The sequence below is a fragment of the Macaca thibetana genome, chromosome 5 (genome assembly GCF_024542745.1).
Source record: "Macaca thibetana thibetana isolate TM-01 chromosome 5, ASM2454274v1, whole genome shotgun sequence".
NCBI classification, from domain to species: Eukaryota; Metazoa; Chordata; class Mammalia; order Primates; family Cercopithecidae; genus Macaca; species Macaca thibetana.
Window position 1 is genome coordinate 120,777,427 of NC_065582.1, and position 14,244 is coordinate 120,791,670.

The 14,244-nt window shown below is 34.8% G+C and overlaps 2 protein-coding genes across 2 annotated transcripts in view; both read left to right on the forward strand.

The window, feature by feature from the left end:
* Window positions 1–858: 858 nt before the first annotated feature.
* On the forward strand, window positions 859–1,255 carry LOC126955159 (40S ribosomal protein S28-like). Its single transcript, XM_050791447.1, has one exon. The coding sequence runs from the start codon at window positions 884–886 to the stop codon at window positions 1,091–1,093; it is 210 nt and encodes a 69-aa protein (XP_050647404.1). The 5' UTR covers window positions 859–883; the 3' UTR covers window positions 1,094–1,255.
* A 1,681-nt stretch (window positions 1,256–2,936) lies between these two features.
* The window catches only part of LOC126955135 (transmembrane protease serine 11E), a 50,362-nt gene continuing 39,054 nt past the window's right edge, over window positions 2,937–14,244 (forward strand). Inside the window, exon 1 of the mRNA XM_050791415.1 lies at window positions 2,937–3,002. Within this exon, the coding sequence (XP_050647372.1) occupies window positions 2,995–3,002 (8 nt within the window). The 5' untranslated portion in view covers window positions 2,937–2,994. The remainder of the gene's footprint in view (window positions 3,003–14,244) is intronic.

Genomic DNA, 14,244 nt, shown 5'->3' on the forward strand with positions numbered 1-14,244 from the left:
CCCAATAAACTGACCAATAAAAGGATTGCCTTAGCATTATGGAAATATAACCAAAGTATAGGTTTAAGGGCTTTCATAAATCAATCAGATTATTTTTATACATAGGCATTTATATATTATCAGGTATAAAAGAAATTTGTACGAGCTAGCAGATATTCAAACAATGATAAAAATCATCTATGACTAGCCACCTGGGAACTATACTTCTGTAGTTTAAGGCCATAAAATGCCTCATGGCTTTGACTTTGCTAAGTGTAAAAAGGGCTGTAGAATAATTTGTTGACTGATAAAAGTGTTTGTGGTCACATTGCTATTTTACTTATTATGCAATGTAAGATATCTACTGTGGATTTCTAAGAGACTAAAGTCCACAAATGTATTTCTCCTGACTATTGCTGACATTGCACAAAATGGCACAGGCAACACAGACCAACACACAAAAAGAAGAGTAACTCTTTGAAAACATTTTCTTCAAACTGTAGTTTAGGACAAAAGTATTGCAGAATAAAATTTACGGTTTTAGAAAAAACAGCAAAAAAAAAAATTTGAATGAAAGACAAACTTTTGCTTTTTCGAACTTTTGGAAGACAAAATTATGACTCCAATGTTTCATTCCTTCTTTCCTTGCCATTCAAATTTCTACTAAAGTGTAAGATATATCACAAAATTTGATGACATACACTCCAATGCCCATTGAGCAGACTGAACAAAGGCCATTAATATAGCAAGGAAGACGTATTTTTAATATCTTTAGTCTGACATTCACTTATCATTTATTTACCTATGCTTAACCTCTTAATTTTCTACAAATTGTAACTTATACTCACAGAGTTTTAAAAAAATTCATGAGAGCTCTCCGCCAGACCGCCGCCGCGCCGCCATCATGGACACCAACCGCGTGCAGCCTATCAAGCTGGCCAGGGTCACTAAGGTCCTGCGCAGGACCGGCTCTCAGGGACAGTGCACGCAAGTGCGCGTGGAATTCATGGACTACACGAGCCGCTCCATCATCCGCAATGTAAAAGGCCCCGTGCGCGAGGGCGACGTGCTCACCCTCTTGGAGTCAGAGCGAGAAGCCCGGAGGTTGCGCTGAGCTTGCCTGCTTGCTGGGTCTTGGATGTTGGGTTCGACCACTTGGCCGATGGGATTGGTGTGTCACAATCTGCTCCTTTATTTTTTGCCCGCCACGCAGAATTGAGATGCTCCTTTAAATAAAGCGTTTGTGTTTCAAGTTAAAAAAAAAAAAATTCATGAGAGCCCTCTCATTTTCTGCATCTACAATTCTAGGTTATACACAAACTTAAGTGTACAGGTCCATAGGGCTATATAAAGAATTTATTTGAATTTGAAATTTTGATTTTGTGAAAGACAAAAACGTCTTGAGATTTTGTTAAAATAAGTCTGGTAAATCTTGGCCCAAAGTTACACTAAGAAGGAATCTGTTTTCCTTTGAAAACAAGAGTATAATCAGTATTTTCATAAAATGGAAGTATAAAATAGAATATAGTATTATTAAACCATATTAACCTTTCATTGGCAGAGATTTCACTTTGATAAAGGCTGTATAAGTACAGCTTAATCTCATAACCCAGAAGTTTTTACTGTAATTTTTGCCTCTTTATTTTTGGCTAAATTGTAATTTTTAAATGAGTATACAGAAACCCAATACTATATATTGAATGACTTTAAGTGAATAAATATCCATGCTATTCTCAGGGTAAGTGATCTAGTGATCAGGATAAAAAGGATATATGTTGTTAGACCCTAGCATAGTATGCCCCAGGACAGAGGTTTCTTGGGTTACTGCTGGTGAGTGATTCCAATTGTTAGCAGTCTGATCCCACACATTACATAAATTCCAACTCCTGCATCTTGTTTAGGTGAGCTGCTGGCTAAATGGATGTGTAGTGAAATTAAACAATATTTATTTATTTTTTAAGGTGATTTTTAGAATGGGTTATACCCCCTCTTTTTCTCCTCCTTTCTTTGCACTGCGCCCTCTACTCATCCTTTCTATGCATATTTTTGAGAGCCTGAATATGCTAGGAACAGGGTTTCAGTCTGTTAAGAATTCCCAACCTTGTGGAGCTGAGATACAATTAATAAAAAATTCTAGTATAATGAGGTAAATATTACGATACCATGAAAGCAGAGAGGAGAAACATCTACTCTGTTTTATGAGGATTAGAGAAGGCAATTTAGAGATTATGCCTAACACAGACATGCAGATGTTTGCATAGTATGTGAGCACACATTAAAAAAAAATGTTATTTACGTCCCAGAAATAAGACAGTAGGGACTCAGTGTGAGCTGATATGTCTGTCTCCACTATAATAAAAGAAATAGAATGTCTCAAGTGTGGGTTGACATTTGCAAACTAACTACTTTTTCTAGAAGAATGATGCCACATAATTTAAAAATATTAATGCTTTTCTAATCTCTAATGCATTTTCAATGGCTAACATAGTTAAAACCAAAGGGAAACTTTTATTATGTACATAATCAAATTCAAAATGTGTCAGGCTAGTTTAAAAAATATGAATGTCAGTCCTGGCTTGGCAGTTTAATAACTTTGGTTTGTGACCAAGTCATTTAACTTAATTAAACCTCAGTTTATTTTCTGGAAACAAGACAAGGTCAAGCAAGATAGTTTTAAAATTTCTTTCCAAATTTATACATCTGACTTTTCTAAAAAATATGGTTTACACTAATACTTAAAAGAAATTATCTTAAGACAACAGTTTTTAAGTTCCCACTCCTAGGAAGTGCTTATAAATTATTTTTTGCTCTTGCTCCCTGTAAAATTTGTCCTTGTTCTGCTAGTCACATATAGTCCCCACTACACCAGCCAAGACTCGTCAGACTGGTTCTGTTGAGATCATCAGTGACTTACTTCCTCACTTCAATTCAGCCCACAAAGTCATTGATAGAGCTGGATGCACACACTTGGATATAGACCTCAGTCTTCACAGGAGTCTTCATTGCTGGTCAGCAATGTATCGGTGAGTTCCCTTTTTCTTTCTAGAAGTCTTAAGGTAACTTTTAGTTTAAAACGGCATGAGCCACACCAAGGAATGTGTAGATCTACAATTTATTATTTTTTTAAATGTAGAAACATATTTTTGAGATTTTACGTAAAATTATGTCAAGAAAAAGATTTCTGTTCTTTCTGTATTATTGTTTCCTGTCCTCTTGTTTTGTATCCCACAGTGTTTTTCTGTATACTTTTAGAAGGGTTTTACACAATGTAAAGGTACATGGTGTTTGACAACTGTCTTTTAGTTAGTTTGCCTATATGTTTCAAGGAAGATATAACATATTTTTAGCTTGGGCTTTGTTTGTCTTATTGAGAAATACTTGTATTTTAGAAGGTGTACATGAAAAAAAGTCTAAAATAATGCAGATAAAAACGTTTATTTTGTAAGTAGTTAAAAATTTAAAAATTCTAGATATTTTGAAAGAATCAGAAACAACTGAAGAAAATAATATGACTAAATTGTTATAGCCTGATTTAAAAAATAAATCCACTGATATGCCTGGCCATAGTCAACTTCTCCAAAGATAAGTCTTGATCATTTTGAGGTTTTCTTTCAAAGTTAGAAACTAATCAGTAACAAGGTTTTGGGGGTACTAGTTTTGTCTTTGAAAATAATTTTATCTTCTGATTAATACTTATTTACCTGATTCACATATTGGCATATCAGTTTTTATTAGTTTTTACTTTGAGAAGAGTTTGAACATGTTAAACTATGAATGAAATCTGTGGTCTTCATTTAACATGGAAAAACAGGTTCTGTCATCAGTTGAAAGTTCTACATACTTTCAACTTATTAGAAGTTATTAGAAGCTAGAAGCTTAATACTCTTCTGTACATGTCCGTGAAGCAACTAAAAGCTACAGATACTAAAACTTTTGTCGAGCTTATCAAGGCTCCTGCCTTTTGCAAGTATTTGTTTACAACCAATGATGGTTTTGTGTTTTATTCTCTTTTTCTCATTAACTTTACTATAAAAAAGAGTGCTTCAAGAAAGCTTCCAATAAACTTAACATATTAAATAGATTCCAAACGTTATCTATGGTATATGTCAGTGATTTGGAATTTGGTTATAAATGTGTAGAGGACGTATAATGTGGGAATACTGAAGTGAATTTTTCTGAGTGTAGTCTCTAATTTGAAGCAAAAGATGTACCTATTTTTAAAAATCCTGCTGCAGAATAGATGCAAGTAATCTCTCAAGGAAAAAACCAAAAAGCAAAACCAACCAACCAACAAACGAAAACATCTTCCTGATCTGAAGACTGTATAAAAGATGAAGCACAACTATGTTTGAGTGGGTCTAGATGAGATAAAAAGTTAAGAGCATGTACTAGAGCGAAAAAGGATTAAGTCTATCATTCACGTTTGCTGTCGTAAATGTGCCAACAGGAGTGTTGTCGAGAAAGATGGATAATTGAAATCCTAGGACATTAGTAGACAATTTCTTTTAAAGGTCATTGGTTTTAACTCAGAAAGAATGTAAGAAACAGGTGGGAAATTTTATTAAATAGCATGCTCCTTCCTTTTCAGTCGGATTTCGGATAGCCTCCTTGACTCTACCTGAATAATAATCAGGGTTTTTTTTTTGTTTGTTTTTTAATTTTTTTAGAATTTAAAGGTAGGAAAATATTTAAACTGGGTAAACATTATTCTTCTTGTACTTCCATTTTCTCCAAACTCTTATTTTGGACTATTCTTTGAGCATGAAGAGATAAACATGGGAATTTTATAAACACACAACAGAAAGTTAAAGAACATTTTATCAGGCATAAGTTTATAGAAAAGAGATTTGGGAAGAGAGGAAAGTATCCATTAAATATACTTATTGTTGATAGGGGTGTATGCTAACTATATTTATCAGCAACCACTGAGAAGAATTAAAAATAGGCTGAATTTATAGGCATCGACATCCACACATATTGAGATGGATGAAGGTGAAATGAGTAATATTCAAATGAGGCAAAATGGACAACTTTAATTTTTACTTAATAGGGTAAGCACTGTCTCTCAAAGTCTGGTCCATAGAGCCCTGCCTTACAGTGCTTATTAAAAATAGGAAAGTCCGGCCGGGCGCGGTGGCTCAAGCCTGTAATCCCAGCACTTTGGGAGGCCGAGGTGGGCGGATCACGAGGTCAGGACATCGAGGCCATCCTGGCTAACAGGGTGAAACCCCGTCTCTACTAAAAAATACAAAAAACTAGCCGCGCGAGGTGGCGGCGCCTGTAGTCCCAGCTACTCGGGAGGCTGAGGCAGGAGAATGGCGTAAACCCGGGAGGCGGAGCTTGCAGTGAGCTGAGATCCGGCCACCGCACTCCAGCCTGGGCGACAGAGCCAGACTCCGTCTCAAAAAAAAAAAAAAAAAAAAAAAAAAAAATTAAAAAAATAGGAAAGTCCAACTCTCATCCCAGAAATTCTAATGAATCTCTGGTTGAGACATGGAAATCATATTTAAAATATTTACACAATATAATTCTTATTTACCCTAAAGTTTGACAAGCACTAATAGTATAAAGACATAGAAAAAGAAAAAGAAACCTGTAAGCCTGAAAGAAATTAAACCATACATGAAATAGGCCAGTTGTTAAAAGTAGTTCTTTGTTTTATTTAAATTGGTGTAATTACATCTTAATGGGAGGTGCTTTCTCCCAGTCACCTTTCCCTTCAAGGGAGACGAGTACTCATTTATGCAACATGGTGATGATTAAGAAAGAGAGGATAATTTCAGCAAGGATGGGAAACTGAGTGGGGAGAACATAGACATTTTGGTTAGTTTGTGTCTAATAAGGAGGATGACTTTATTTGGATCATAAAAATCTATTTGTTTACAGGAAAAACCTTGGTATAAAATTAATCTAGCAGTATCATCCTGTGACATTAGTCAGTAGGGATACTGAAGGGACGGACACTCCTTTGAGGCTTAGGCCCAGAGTTGCTATATGATTGTGTTATGAGTATTTAACATGTGCTCATACTTCTCCTTCAACTAGAATCAGCCCTGATCTATATAACAAATTCTAGTAAGTTCTCATTGCATACTAAGTCCTGTGTGGAAGAAAATTATCTGTTCAGCACCTGCTATATATTGTATATTTTATAAAATGCGATTTCATTAAATTTTGGTAATGTTTTGAGAAGTGGTTATTGCTTTCATTCCTTTTAAAAGATGAAGTACCTGTGATTGTCTAGGCTGTTAGTAAGTAACCCTGATCTTTCTGATTTTAAAATCTATACTTTTTCCCTATAACATATTGTCTACCATGTGTAGGAAGCTAAAAGTAGAATCTTTGGAAAGTTTACAGAGAAAATAGATGGCAACAGAGGAATAGAAAATAAACCCACACATATCCACACATGGAGAAAATGTTGGTGCATAGATTTAAAAAACCAGAAGATGTAAAGACTAATATGAAATCATGCACATTTATGCTGAGGGAAGAAGTGTGGAGGTATAATTTTACTTTCATTTATAAGTTTTAAAAACATTTTAAAAAATATGCTGCCTGCCCTTATACAACCGACTTTGTATTTAAACTAAATAAGGAGTGACCTAAGTTTTCTGCACTGTTTCAAAGGTGATCAGAGTATAGCACTTTAACTACATCATCCCTGTTTTCTAAAAAGGATTACATTTGCTATATTGTGAAAATCAAGTTTATCTTAGAGCAGCATTTCATAGAACTAATTCACTGGTCTGCAGTAGCTGTCTGCTAAATGGATCTTTGTTATTCTGTCATTGTTTTCTGCTTTCCTCCAAAAATATGTCATTGCTTCAACATAAAGAGAAAATAGAAACAATCCAGAAAAATATGAAAAATAGCAGTATCATATGTTTCTGTATTAGCGCTGAGATTTATAAGCATGCCTGATGGTTTTAGTGCTTGTGAATGAGGTAGATTGAACAGTCGTGAAGCAGGTCTTCTGCAAGGGTAGGAGGTGAAATGGGTTCTCTGGCTTGTTTTATGGCTCTATCAGGGTTAGAGTTTAGAGAAACTGCACAGAGAAGTTCTTCAAGTGCACTCATTTGGATCTGTTCTCATTGAAGATAATAGATAAGAATTGTGAAGAATACTTTCACGTTTTCAGGTTTTAATAGGTTCTAAATGACTGGACTTGAGAGAAGGAAGGTTTTAAGAGGCTGAGAAAGAAAAATGGGCTGCAGAAACACCGAGTCATGCCAGAACCTGTAAGCCCAACCTTCTCCCGAGTACACACATGGCCTGTGTGGTTGGGCAATTTCTGATATTTTTAGAATTGTAATTCTAAGATGATAGAACTAATCTTAGGGGGATCCAAAGTACCATACAGACATATTTAAATTATATCTTGCAACCTTTCATCTGAAGATGTCAGATGATATCTCTGTTTTGAAACTGCAAAAGCAGACACAGAGAGATTTAGCACTTTTTTAAAAGTTGAACTGTGAGTCAGTGCAGGACAAAATAATAATTGCTATCTTTAGTTTCACATGTACTATCTGCCAACTACTGTCCTAAAACATCATATGCATTTAAACTTTATATCAACCTATGGTTATATTATTATACTCATTTTACAGATGAGAAAAATGAGACTGAGACAGGTAATTTTTTTTTTTTTTGCCCAGGGGTAATAATAAAAGGCAGAACTGATAGTTAACCTGGGTCTATCTGACTTCAAAGCCTATCTCTTAATCACAATGCTATACCACCCTCACAATGCCTCCTTCATCTGCCTAAGTGATTCTTTTACTTCTTTGATTTAACTGACTTACTGTCTTAAAAGATGAATAATTTACATTTTCAAGAAACATTGTTATGGATGATCTTTGAAGCAGACGTCTAAGGCCAGTGAATAGGAAGCATTGCTCTATGCATTCTCTAAAAGAAGGGAATAAAATGCTCAAAGATAAGATAATTTGCAGGTGGCCACAGGAATGAATTAGTCAGTCAAGACAGAGATAGTCTGTCCTCCCACTTCACCTGTATACTGATGTCAATACAATCAAATAGAAGAGTTAAATTAACACCGGTGACTACATGACCCAAGACATATTATTGTTATTTTTATTACTATTACCATTTAAGCTTGTACAAAAATATATGGCCTATTTAAAATTAGTTACTTCACATCAAATCTTGTCAGGTCACAGTTAGTAAAATTTAGGGAGGATACATATAGTAAAAATAAAAATATTATTTAACATAAATATGCTACATATATAATTTCAACATATGTTTTCTCATTTGGTACTTTACAACCCTGAGAATCAGATAATTTTAATATTACCATGACTTTACAGCTAGGGAAACCAAAAATTAGGAAGACTGAGACTTCCAAATCTCTGTGTAAGTGACTGGTAGAGCTGGAATCTGAGCACATCTGTTCTCACATCAGCCCTGTTCTTTCTAGCCCTGGCTTCTGCCAGGTCATGATTCTGGGATCAGAAGTGCTTCCTTGGTGAAGCGCAGATAACTTACCTCGGCTTTCAAAAAATTACTTTATTTTAGGATTTCAACTTTCCTAATTAAGAAAATATCAAACATAATAAATGAACACTTTAAAAATATTTCAAACTAATCTTTTAATTATATAGTACATTCAAGTCATTATTAGGCATTTGGGGATACATTATTTGATTCAACAATAAAGCTACATTTAGCCTTTTAAAAACAGGGTAATGAATTCTTGTACTAAACTATAGGACAATTGGCAGCTGCCTGACTCAAATCTCTGCACTGGATGGGTTTGAAGATGAATGCTTTTTAAAGTTTTCTTTACTAGTTGAATCCCTTTTTGCACTGGAATCTTAATGCAGACCCTTGATGTTTGGAGCAGAATTGCTGTGAGTAAAGTGGGATAGAGGCTAGAAGCTTCCTCTACCTTTCCGTCTTTTATTCCCTTAGGCATATGTGAGGCAACTGGGTGGATTTTTCAACCCACCTTAAAACTAATTTTTCATTATGAAAGAGGAAATAATGGCAATGGCCAACTTTTTTAGGGTATTTACTGTGTGCCTGGCATGGTGTCATCTGCCTTGTGTTACTTTATTTAATCTTCAGAAGAATCTTCTGAGTTAGGTCCTATCAGTATCTCCATTTGTGAGTGGGGAAATGTAGATTTAGAGAGGATGAGTAACTTTCCTAGAGTCACTTAGCTAGTAAGAGGCAGTTAGGAATAACCCCAAGCTATTTGATGCCTAAGCGCAAGTCTTTATCCACGAACAAGAAAATGGAAGTCATTTGCTTAAAGTCATAGAGCTTGTTACAAGGAGGCTCTTGACCAGAACCTTGGTCTTCTGGTATATTAGTATTATAATTATGAATTGTATCTCAAAATGATGCTGCTAGAGAAAATTAAGTCAAAATAATTTACCATCTTTCACATATGCAGAATTTGCCAGAGAATTAGTAAATATGTGTCTTCATGTCATCTTTTTCCCAAAGATGATTATGTGAAAATGGCAATTTACCTTGATTGCAACAATCTGTTTTGCATATTATAATAGTATTGGATTTAGTTATGAGTAACAGGAAACCCAGAGTAACAGGGGATTACATAAAATGGAATTTTATTCTGTTTAATGTGAAACAATTCTGGAGGTAGGCAGGTAAGAGCTAATAGGAAGGTTCACAAATAATTGGGAATTTAGGCTCCTATTATCATGCTTGATTATGTGTCTTCCAAATCCTGGTCTACTGTGGCAATCTGTGCTTCAACTAGCACATATGTATTCTAACTATGAAATGCATATTAGGATTCTAGCCAACAAAGTAGATACTCCATTGGAAAGAAAGTATTCATATGCTGACTCTTATGGACAAGGGGCACTATTTGATTTTTCTGGCGGCTGTGTGCCTAACCAAAGATCAAAGTTTCTGTTATTAGGAAAAAAAGAATAAATATTTGGGATAGGTGTCTAGGAGTTTCTAGTATAACTGTATTAAGTTTGAATAGTAAGAGGTATAGCCCATTGTGGTGAACATAGATAGGCTGGTGGATATATAGTTCTGAAGTGTAGGCAACTGAGCTGAGCTGCAGTTATAGATTTGGTAGTCATCACTATATAAATATGAATTAAACCCATGGACATTGGTAACTAAAAGTATTTATTCTTTTGGGTAAAATAATGCTTTTCTTATAATTTTTATGGCATTAATTTGTACAGAAATCCCACTTTATTCTAATATGAATCTGAGCTTATTTCACTATGTTATTATTAAATGCCAATATATTAGAACATAATTGTTAAAGTAAGTATATAATAAAAAATTTCATAAATTTTGTGTACCATCCAAAAATTAAAACTGAATTCTTACATGTATTTTAGGTCAGTAACTGGGGAAGAAAATTCTTTAATGAAGAAAACTCACTTTTCATTTTGGAAGAATTATTTAAACATTGACAGGGTCTATACATTTTTCAATTTCTCTTCATTGCTGAATTAATTCAGAATTTTGTTACGTGTAGAAATTTCTAGATTGTCTAAATAATTGTTGGTGTATGGTTTAGAGTGCTTTCTAAAGAAACAGCAAGCCGGAGGACACAACAGGGTGTTAACATGTGGCCCAACTGTCACATTCAGGCACATTTTAATCAGGGTCTAGAGATTTTAAAAAAATTGATGTTTAATAGTTACACATATTTTGGGGGTATCTGTGATATTTTGATGCTTGTATGCAATGTGTAATGATCAAATCAAGGTAACTGGGATGTCTATCACCTGAAACATTTATCTTTTCTTGTGTTGGAAATATTGCAGTTCTCTTCTAGCTATTTTGAAATACACAACAAGTTATTGTTAACTAAAATTTCCCTACTGTACTGAATAGTAGAACTTATTCCTTCTATCTATACTTTTGTACTCCTTAACCAACTTCTCAATGCAAGTAGTAAAGTATGATTTTCAAAGTCTGACTTTCTCAACTATGGTACTTAGATCGTTTCAAATAACTTGTAGTCTCTAGTTTGACTGCAGATTATTTCAAACTATCTGACATTGTAGTCAACAGAAAAATGAGGCATTTGAAAAATTACCTGAAGTCTGATTGTTTAATAAATGCTGAATTTTAATTAGTGTATTTAACATTTTTGTGTTATGTGAGGCATGGAACAATAGCTTGGAAGGAAATTGAAGAACATTTAGATCAATTTAAATTTCCACTGATTTTTTCACATGTGAAGAAAAGGAGAGCACTCAACATCATAAAAGTTGGGGCTCAGGGGATGCTGGAACTCGTGTGATGTGGAATATGCTCTCAGATTTCTCATCTGTTTGATCTAACACTAAGACATAGGTTACTGGTTTTCCAGTTTAGAGCTACTTCCATTGTATCATGCAAACTTTCTTGGAGTCATCTAGACAATGTCAAAAGGAAGATTTGGTAGGAAGACAGCTAAAATTTAAAAATGTTTCTGAAAGTCTCAAGCTATTAGCAGCCACAAGAGTGTCTCTAGCTCAGGTTCCTCAATCGTTTTTCTTCTGATACACTTGCCATGGTATCAGCACACTGTTTGTTAATTGTTATTTTTCTTTCACACTTTGAAGTGCATAGAATTCCCTATGATTGGCTGCAATGGCATCCCGCGTTAACTTTGCTGTGGGATATTGTTGTGTATAAAGTTGCTGACTCAGATAATGCCAATTTATTATCTTGAACTAAAAAGAGTTTGAGGAAAGAAAGCAAATATATTAGTAGAATTCAAACTTCAGTAGCTTAGTTTAAGTCTATAAACCCATAACTAATTAGTTAATAATATCTTTAATTTTTTTGCAACTCACTTATCTGTATGTAGTTGCAAACTTCTAGAGATCAGGTCAAGTGTCAACTTAAATCAGTTTGTAGTCACCTGTGCTGTACCATATCTAGTTGGAAACTTAATAAAGACCTTGATGACAACCACAGTGGAGGTCAGAGACAGTCCTTACTGTTGAGTTGCCACTAATATTTATGTAGTACATCTATCTAACAAAGTCTGTTGATATCATATGCAATCTTCACAACCTCCTTTTAAAGGCAGGGGAAAGATACTGTCACTTAAGTTTCATGGTTGGTTAAACAGAAATAGTTAAACTTTGGGTTTTGTAACTTCTCTATGAGAACTAGGCATAATTATTATGGTAGGGAATGCAAACATTGCAATTCAGCCCAAGGGCCTAGCTGATGCTATTATATACTTATAGATATGTTTTATCTACCAGTGGATAGGACAGAAATATATTATTTGTAATTTTATATGGAGTAATTTGCTTGTATTTCTTCTTTAAAAAAACAGCAATGAAAATATACAATCCATGCACATATATATACAATATTCTGTTTTATTTCTACTGTGGATATTTTTATCATCTTGTTCTAGAAAGTGTGAGAAGGATTAATGATGTCACTAATGCTTGCTGGTATGGGTTTTTCACAATGTAAAACACATCTCAAATACTTTTATTGATAGGATAAGCAGGCACAATCCTATGAGCTAAGCTACAGTCAAATATGTAACATATGCCAAAACAGATACATAGACCAGTGGAACAGAACAGAGGCCTCCGAAATAATGCCACACATCTACAACCATCTGATCTTTGACAAACCTGACAAAAAGAAGCAATGAGGAAAGTATTCCCTATTTAATAAATTGTGTTGAGAAAACCGGCTAGTCACACGCAGAAAACTGAAAGTGAACCTCTTCCTTATACCTTATACAAAAATTAACTCAAGATGGATTAAAGTTAAATGTAAGACCTAAAACCATAAAAACTCTAGAAGAAAACCTAGGCAATACCATTCAGGACATAGGCATGGGCAAAGACTTCTTGACTAAAACACCAAAAGCAATGGAAACAGAATCCAAAATTGGCAAACGGGATCTAATTAAACTAAAGAGCCTCTGCACAACAAAAAAAAAACTATCATCAGAGTGAATAAGCAACCTACAGAATGGGAGAAAAATTTTGCAATCTATCTGACAAAGGGCTAATATGCAGAATCTACAAAGAACTTAAATTTACAAGAAAAAAAAATCCCATAGAAAAGTAGGCAAAGGATATGAACAGATGCTTCTCAAAAGAAGACATTTATGCAGCCAACAAACATATGAAAAAAAGGTCATCATCACTGACCATTAAAGAAATGCAAATCAAAAGCACAATGAGATACCATCTCATGCCAGTGAGGACGGTGATCATTAAAAAGTCAGGAAACAACAGATGCTGGAGAGGATGTGGAGAAATAGGAATGCTTTTACACTGTTGGTGGGAGTGTAAATTAGTTCAACCATTGTGGAAGACAGTGTGGCAATTCTTCAAGGATCTAAAACCAGAAATACCATTTGACCCAGCGATCCCATTACTGGATATATACCCAAAGGATTATAAATCATGGTACTATAAAGATACATGCACAAGTATGTTTATTGTGGCACTGTTCACAATAGCAAAGACATGGAACCAACCCAGATGCCCATCTATGATGTCTGTTATACACATCTCCTTTCTTTTTCAATGATAGACTGGATAAAGAAAACATGGCACATATATACCATGGAAAACTATGCAGCCATAAAATGGATGAGTTCATGTCTTTTTCAGGGACATGGATGAAGCTGGAAACCATCATTCTTAGTAAACTAACACAAGAACAGAAAACCATACACCGCATGTTCTCACTCATAAGTGGGAGTTAAACAATGAGAACACATGGACACAGGGAGGGAGATATCATACACTGGGGCCTGTCAGTGGGTGGGGGACTAGGGGAGGGATAACATTAGGAGAAATACCTAATATAGACGACGGGTTGATGGGTGCAGCAATCCACCATAGCACGTGCATACCTATGTAACAAACCTGTACGTTCTGCACATGTACCCCAGATCTTAAAGTACAATTTCTTTTTTAAAAAAGACCTACTATTGATGGGTGGTGTTGCTGTGAAGAGGCTTGTTCTGGTAAATTTTTCTTTGAAACACTGAGCCTTGACTTGTCATTTTCCAGTGCTTGCTCATTAGTACCTTTTTCCCCTTGTCTTTTTGCTGTTGCTGCTGCTGCTTTTCCTTTTTAGCACTATTCTAAAAATGATACATTAATAAGTGATAATAATAATGCAGATCTAAACATATTGCTTGTTTTCTGGCAATTTGGGGCTAAAAAAAGCATAAGCATACTTTAACTGTTATATTCACTTGACTTGTCACTAATTATACATGTCCCCAGATTGAAAAGAAAATCATATAAA

Excerpts from the sequence above, each read along its gene's own strand:
- LOC126955159 (XM_050791447.1), top strand. The coding sequence starts at position 884 with ATGGACACCAACCGCGTGCAGCCTATCAAGCTGGCCAGGGTCACTAAG.